Source organism: Miscanthus floridulus, chromosome 1 (assembly GCF_019320115.1).
Source record: "Miscanthus floridulus cultivar M001 chromosome 1, ASM1932011v1, whole genome shotgun sequence".
NCBI classification, from domain to species: Eukaryota; Viridiplantae; Streptophyta; class Magnoliopsida; order Poales; family Poaceae; genus Miscanthus; species Miscanthus floridulus.
In genome coordinates this window covers 51,823,278-51,831,594 of record NC_089580.1, presented here as the reverse complement: position 1 = coordinate 51,831,594, position 8,317 = coordinate 51,823,278, and the positions used below count along the sequence as shown (strand labels likewise).

The 8,317-nt window shown below is 45.2% G+C and overlaps 1 protein-coding gene across 1 annotated transcript; it reads left to right on the top strand.

Annotated features, from left to right (window-relative positions):
• The first annotated feature begins 3,689 nt into the window (after positions 1-3,689).
• Positions 3,690-6,612, top strand: LOC136456654 (uncharacterized). Its single transcript, XM_066456579.1, has 7 exons — positions 3,690-3,998; positions 4,072-4,404; positions 4,936-4,963; positions 5,052-5,180; positions 5,678-5,794; positions 5,894-5,963; positions 6,555-6,612. The coding sequence occupies exons 1-7, from the start codon at positions 3,690-3,692 to the stop codon at positions 6,610-6,612; spliced, it is 1,044 nt and encodes a 347-aa protein (XP_066312676.1).
• Positions 6,613-8,317: the final 1,705 nt, after the last annotated feature.

Genomic DNA, 8,317 nt, shown 5'->3' with positions numbered 1-8,317 from the left:
CACTGATGTCCCAACAAGGGGAGCCTTCCCCACCACCGGAGGGGCTGGCAATGAAGGCGACGATGAAGACCTTCCGCTCGACGACTCCGCCACGACCATCCTCGGAGAGCGAACAAGCGAAGAACGCGACACCTTATGGACACTCTGCCTATGGATGAACTTCTTCGTCATTGTGGCTATGGCGAAACAATTGCGGAGTGGCCAGTTAAATAGAGACCAAATCACCATCCTAGGCAGTTCAACAGCCTCCTCGAGATAAGGATGGAGTTAAAACTTTCTTCATAAAAGGTTAACTGCGGAGTTAATTCCTTCATCAAAACCAATATGGTGATTCGGCTTCTACCATCAACCACACGACGATCCATTTACTGACACAGCTAAAATGACGGAAGGCACAAATCTACACAATGGTACAATCCAACGGGCAGATTTCAGACTTATCCATCCAGCACCATGGCAGAGTTTTCAGATTACTACAAGAACAACCCGTCAACCATGAAGAAATGAAGGGCCACCTTGCAAGGAACAAAAGAACCCGGTTATTAAAGAAAGAACTCGGGAGCCTCATGAATAACCAGGATTACAGCAGAAAAATGAATGACAACTCTAAAGACAAGATTCTTTCCATTACAAATGGCTTCAAAAATAGAAGATTACACATCTTACAAGACCCAATGAACTCGGCACTACGACAAGCAAGGTAGCAAAAAGGAGCCCGGACACAACTAGGCTCTGGAACGACTACGTGCTCCAATTTGCTACTCGGTAGAACAAACCGCGCTCGGCTACATTGTTTTCTTCAAAGGACAGACGTAGTGCATCCAAGGCAGAAATCAGTAGCACGGCGGGACAACATAGACCAGGGGAAGTCAGCAGGCATCTGTTTACCCAAGCCCGACATGATATAGGATCAGGTGTTGATCTGCATCAGACAGTCTCAAGATAGATGGCAAGGATCAACCCAGATCTACCGGATGAAGGAACGAAGCCCACATCATAAGACTTCCTCCAACTACCACCACGTACTTTCAAGTACAATGCCACTGCGGGATTAGTCTACCTCTAATCCCTATCACAAGACTTCCTCCAGCTACAACAAAATGTACAAGAACTACAAAATACGCCCAGGGCTGCTCTACTTCACACACTATCATATTCATAACTACAGAGACTTCAGAACAGGCAACAAAAGGCTCGATGAATCAAAACAGCACTCCAGAAGGGCATTTATAAGCAAAAGAAGCGGTGCACATGGACTAGGAGCACCAATAGAAGAAATCTAACAAAGGACACAATGAAAAGACAGAATTCAATGAAAGAGGACTCTGGCGTGAAAGAACGGCACTCAAGGACAAGCATATCCAAGAGAATATTCCACAAGCAACAATACAACCTGTGAAGACATGCATTGAATTCTCCAACGACCAGAATGACAACAACAATAAGTAACCGAACAAACAACTCAGAGACGTATGAAGGATCACATACAAAATTACAATGTCAAAGGATTACAGTCAAAAAAGAACTCAGACAGAGAAAAATTATACATCTCATTGATCGAAGACAAATACAAAGGTTACAGACGGCCAAACAGGACCGGATAAACTCAGACATAAGATAGAGACAAGATTCTTAAATATTGCAACAAGGAACCCAGTGGCGGCAGCAGCGGCAGCCCGGACGCAGAAGAACAGATAGAGCAGCATGTTCATTACCAAGCAAGCATAAGCCCGGGGGCTGCTCAACCTCACACACTAGCATATCTACGAATGAAGAAAGAATTGAAGAAGAAATTTCCTACTCAAGGAAGAACCACAACCAACAAAGAAGGTATTTATAGCAAACCAGAGATAAACAAGGCTAAAGATCACAAGAAAGAAAGAGGAAAAGAACAAAAGAGCAAAGCAAAAAAGGCAAATAGTACCCAAAAGCAAGATTCCTGACAAAAAGTAAAAGAAGACACTCACTCATGGCTATACAAGACCCATCCGTGACCAGCAAAAGACAAAGATCAAAGGAGTACAAATCGAGACCCTTCTTCCGGCTTCTTTTCAACAGAAAAGAACCCGGAGAAGGCTCGGGGGCTGCAAGTATCTACCACAGAAAAACATATTTTCAAATTTGTTGACCCTCTAGCTTTTTGTACTAAAAAACAGAAGGCGCAGGGGCTACACTCAATGAGTGCAATTTTTGCAAAATTGCACTCGTTGCACTCAAAGGAAAAAGAACCCGGAGGACATCAAGCAAAAGTGCACATCAGCCAAAAGAAGAATCAAAGAAGACCATCTCAAGATTTCACTTCAAGAAGGACCCGAATCAAGACTACAACAACTCGGCCCTTGAAGCTCAATCATGAAATGCTCAGGGGCTTGTCGATGGGGAACCCTACGGGCCCCCCATGGACCATACTGCAGGGAGGTAGACCTTGGTAACAAGGCCTACAGCCCAATCGCCAAGAAGAACGCGGAGCAAAGCAACGTGCAAAACCGAAACTCCAACGCAAACTATACAAGGAAAGACGCCCGAAGCGTAGCTTAGGACTCTGACCTTGTATCCGAATAGGACACAAACAACGCCTCTCAGCGCCTGGACTATAAAGGGCTGGTGAGGGTACCCATTGTAAGAGGAGAACGCATACCCGATACTCAAAGCAATACAACGCAAACAGGCTAACGCCAAAACTGGACGTAAGGTTATTACTCGACCAAGTCGAGGGCCTGAACCAGTATAAATCGTGAGTCTCTTTGCGTAACCGCCGAATTCCGCTATTCGCGGAAGCCCAAACAACTGTCCCGGGTACCCCCGTGGCAGGCTATCGGTGGTAAAACATCGACAGGGTTAGCATAAACTGCATTTTTTTGGTTTTCATGTAGACTTGGATCCCCTGGTTTCTCATGTAGTCCAATGTTGGATGGGTTGTATGCCTATAACTCTGCCAGGCCAGCTTACAGCTTATGAATGATGCATCAATGAATGAATCACATGGTCTTCCTCGGGTCGTTTTACATTTCTTAATGTTTGTCACATTATTAATTTTTAGGATGATTTGATGCTATTTGTGATGTCACTATATTTTATCACGCCAAATTCTTCCCATCTCTTAAAATTTGGATATATTAATTAATGCTCGATGTATGGGTATGCATATTTGTCACGGTGTTCTTTCTATACAAATACAGTCATGACATCAGTTTATTTTGAGCATCGCAGTCTTCATTGGAGTTGTGTCATGCTAGTCCGTGTGAAAATTCTTAGATACAGATACACTAGTTCATTGGTGTTGTTGAATTGCATTTTAATTTCAGTAAATAGGTTACTTTTTTTATTACTCTTATAATCTGTTGTTAGTACAGTATACATACAGTTTCTATTCCAAATTTGGACATGCAGAAGACATTGAGGGGGGATTACTTTGGTATACATATAGCTCTGATGGATTCGCATGTTTATCATGTAGGTGTGATCTTTCAAGTCTATATACTGTCACCGTCGTCAACAGCTTCCTGCTCCCTGCCAGAAGCCACTTGGTACAACTTGCGTGCCAAGCGCGGACAGGGAAAAATCAAGGCAAGTACACAATTGTGCCCATTGCATCATGTTTTAGTTCACTCGTGCTTGCCTTTGGGTTTTTTGCGGTACCATTACTATGTCCAGCCACAAACGACATTAGTCGTTCCACGTTCCAACAGATGCAACCAAAGCGTGCAAGTTGGAGCGACGATGACACCAAGCTGCTGCTGGACCTTTATCTTCAAGAGAAAGAAAAGTTCAACTTCAATCAGCAGGGTCTAGCCACCACTGGCTGGAACAACATTTACACCTGCTTCCCGCATTATGATAAGAAACAGTGCAACAAACTAGGTTCCCTCAAAAAAGCTTACCTAACATGGAAAGATGAGCTATCAGCTACTAGGCTTGGGAGGGACCCACGTACGGGCAACATTGCCGCTGATCCTGAGTACTGGGAAACTCAAGCAGGTTCCCAGCTCGTGACATCGGTATGTTATCTTGTTAACAGTTCCGATTACATTGGTTACAATGTTTAACATTTGGTACTGTGCTTTTTTGCAGGAAGATGGTCTGTTAGAGGCACGACATGGCAGGCAACCTCGCTTCCTAGACCAGCTTGAGGCACTATTTGGGGACCGCAACCGGAACACGGGTTGTTTCATGTCCGCTGATGGTATTCGTGAGTCAACGCCTCTTACTGCTTTGCGTCCACTAGACTCCGGTGGGCCATCCAGCTACCATTCTAGTTCGAAGAGGGGCACCATGGACAATGTTGTCAACAACCCAAAGAAGAAGAAGACTCATAGCGTGGGGGAGTACATGGCTCGGTTGTCTGAGAGCATTGTTGTAAAGAGCACATCACGGGATAGAGAATGGACCCGTGAACATGCCGAGGTTGACGAAGCTATGCAACTTCTATGAGAAGATGGTGTGCCATCCACTTCAGACATGTTCTTCTTAGCAACGGTGTTGTTCAAGGACTCAGTGACCCGACGGGTGTTTAAGAATCTGGTGACAACTGAAGAACGTATGGCTTGGCTGACATATCATATGAACAGGAACAACAAGTAGTTCAGCCGCTTGGATGTTGAGTTTGGTGTGAACCAACAATGACATTTGAGCGTCGTCTTGTATCCTTTACATTAACTGTTGTCCTAGTTTTATTGAGGTTTCTGTCTTATAATGGGACCCGTTGGCAAAACCATGTGTCGTATTTTTTATCCCGAACTCGTAATAAGTTGTGTGATGCGATGCATTTGTTTGAGCTAACTGACATTTCTTGGTTTTTGAAGCTAACAGATATTTCATTTTAAACCGATGCTATAATTGTTTTGTATTTGAACAAATCATAACGGCGTACTTTTGTTGCATGTACCTGTGGGACTGTAACAAGACAAGACTCTATTAATGCTATACTGCTTCAAGGGGTCATCAGTTGCCGGCGAGTCTGAAGGTGTGTATGCAAATTATATTCACAAGTTATGCTTAATGTAATGTTCAAATTTAGTTACCAACGTTGGTTTATATTTTTTTCCATGCAGCCTGCTGGAACATGGACAACAGCGACGAGGACAGTCAAAATTCAAGTGAAAACAGTTTCAACGAGATGGTTACTGCAGCTATGGCGGGAGACTATCCAATTGTGTACATGCTGCAGGTACCGCCACAAGGTAACGATGTTATCCGTGTGCCTGAGCTCACCGGAAGACAGTGGGTAGATAAGCTATTGTCAGATGATAGTAGGTGCTTTGAAAGCTACCGGATGCGGCCTAAAAATTTGATTAGGTTGCATAACATACTACGTGACTGCTATGGGCTAAAAGGCAGTAGGGAAATTGAATCTATTGAAGCTTTAGCCATGTTTCTATGGGCATGTGGGACAAATCAATGTCAAAGGCAAATGCATGAGAGATTTAGGAGAGGGTTGGGGACATGTAGCAAGATATTTGCCCATGTTCTAGCAGCCATGACTAGATTTGCAGATGACGTGCTTAGACCTAGGGACACCAGTTATTCAGTACTGCCGGTAGAGTTGTTGGAGTACACACCATATTTTATGGCTGCATAGGCGCCATGGATGGAACTCACATAGATGTGATAGTTGATCAAGGAGTCCGTGATAACCATATTAATAAGAAAGAGAAGACAACCTAAAATATGGTTGCAGTTTGTGACTTCGACATGAGGTTCACGTATATTGGCACGGGGACAGAGGGTTCAGCACATGACATGCGGGTGAAAAAGAAGGCAGATGACGATGCTTCTTTCCCACGTCCACCATCTGGTTAGTTTAACTTAGTCCGATTGGTTGATGTAATGATACAAAGGTTTCATGCTAGAGCTAATTGTATTTGAACTGATGTCTTGCTATGTATGTATGTAGGCCGCTATTACTTGGTGGACTCCAGTTACGCACTTCGCCCCAGATTTCTGACGCCGTATCCAAATAAGAGGTAATGGGTGAAGGAGTTCCAGACTAGTTGGCCTTGTGACGCGTAGGAGGTGTTCAACCGGCACCATTCCAAGTTGCGTAATGTCATAGAAAGGACATTTGGGGCAGCGAAAGCTAAGTGACAGATGTTGAAAGGTGTACCTCACTATCCGGGGACCAAACAAACACAATAATTATTGCTCTTTGTGCACTGCACAACTACGTGCATGAGGTGGAGGGACGGCACCAACCAGGGTATAGGCAGGCACCAGACCTTGGGCCTTTGAGTCAAGTCGCAGCTATGGCGTTATGTGACCCTAATGATATGGAACAAGTCCACGACTGAATTACATATGGACTTGGACTCCTTGGGAAGACAACGTAAGTGAAACATTTATGGTATTGGTAGAAATCAGCGTAGTCATGCAAATTTCTGTTGGCTGCCTACTTTGGGGTTAATGAGGATGTGTACACATGCAGGTGAAGAATGTGTCGACATGGTGCACGGGGAGCAGAGGATGGCTGCAAGAAGATGACTATGATCGGTTTGTACTTCTTGCTATTGATATGTGCCTTGATGTGGATATAAGTTTTGTATAATTGTTCCTCATAGGCAACCATTTAGATTTACAAAATGTTGTAATGTGGAGCTAATTGGTGAGGACCGCTAATGAACTGTGGACTGGGCAACTGTGTAGAAGAAGCCTGTACATGGGAAACTTCTTCCAGTTTATATGCCTCCTTGGGGGGCGACAACTTTTGTAAAAGTGCCCAACGATGCCATTTGAATGATATAAGGACTGGAAAATATTTGTAGAGTTGGGACTTTAATCTATTTGTATTGGAGTCGTGTTGTAATGAATTGTTGTATTGAACTGTTGTATGAACATGTGATTGATGTAAGGGTTGTCCATGGATGGTGTTTGGTGCTGGTGTTTGAATTCAATTTGATTGGCACCATATTTTGAATTCAAATGGAGCTGCTGCAATGAGGGCTGAACCAGCTCCATTTGGCTACTGGTGGTCACTATTTTAGTTTCAGCCAGCAGCCAAAAACCTCTAGCCGAACGGGGCCATGACATTTGTGGCACATCCGAACGAGGCAACTAGAATTATTTTGGGACCTGTCCCGGTGAGAAACGGAGTCGATCCCAGGGATGGAACTCGCGTCCGGTGGTTCGCACACCAGCGAACAAACCGTGCTCGGTCTCAAAATTCCTCTTCTTTAGTTGCACACACAGACATGCTGGAAGGGAAGGCTCGGTTGCCCTCTTTACACCCTATGATATGATGCGGGCATTTCGTTTTGAAAGTTCCTCTGTTTTTTTCCCCATTCTTTTTCCTTTGAGAGTTCACACGTTGGCTATGACCATGGTCTCGGCGGACTCGGCCCCAGCCGGCCTGCTGCTCCGTGGAGATGGCCGTGTCAATGTCATGCGCACAAGAGAGAGGAGGGTGACATGACATGCATGGTGGCCGACTGGCCGTGGGAGGTTATCAAAAAAAGAAAAATGACTCGGCTCCGGCGCGCGGCGGCAAACGGCAAGCGGCATGCGTGGCCGTGTGGGAAAGGGAGACTGAGAGCATGTTGGAAGGAAGTCGAACACCACAACGTCCGCACTGTCTCTCTCTGTCTGGGCAGCAGGGAATTTCCCTTCACTTCACTCCGGTCGCTCTACGCCTCTACCGCGAGTCCTGCCTGGCCTGCTGCTGCGTACGTACTCGTATCCTGCAGTGCACGCGAGGACCCGACGACACCGATACGAGCAGCCTGGTATGCCCGGTACAAGTGCACCTTATGGTAGGAGTACGCGCCCCCTCGCCTCCCCTGCCGTGCCGCGCGGCTAGTCTCCCGTCTCCCTCATGTTGCTGCCGTGTTGGCTCGACCAGTCCACCGCCCTGCTCCTCCTGTTGTTGATTGTTGAATGCCACTGACCACGGCGGCCGCAAGCGCGCACCGCGATACGGGCAGCAAAACCACGGGAGCAAGCAAAAGGCGAAACCCTCGGCTGCTGCAGCGCAGCGCAGCAGTGGCCTCTGACATCACCACCGTACCACGCCACCGCGTTCACTCACGGGCCCCGTCAAAGCCATGGATGCACCACGCCCACTCAATTCAAGCAACCCTAGAACAAATATTTATGATGATGCCTGATACAAGGTGTTGTCACGAAACGTATATATATATATATATATATATATATATATATATATATATATATATATATATATATATATATATATATTTAATAAATCTACCCAAACATACAAACGTTAATAGGCACTGTGGTATTTTCTAGATGTGTGACGAGTAATATTACATGCTAGAGCGTGCTTAGCCATAGAGCTTATTTTCTAGTAGTATTTAGTGTAATG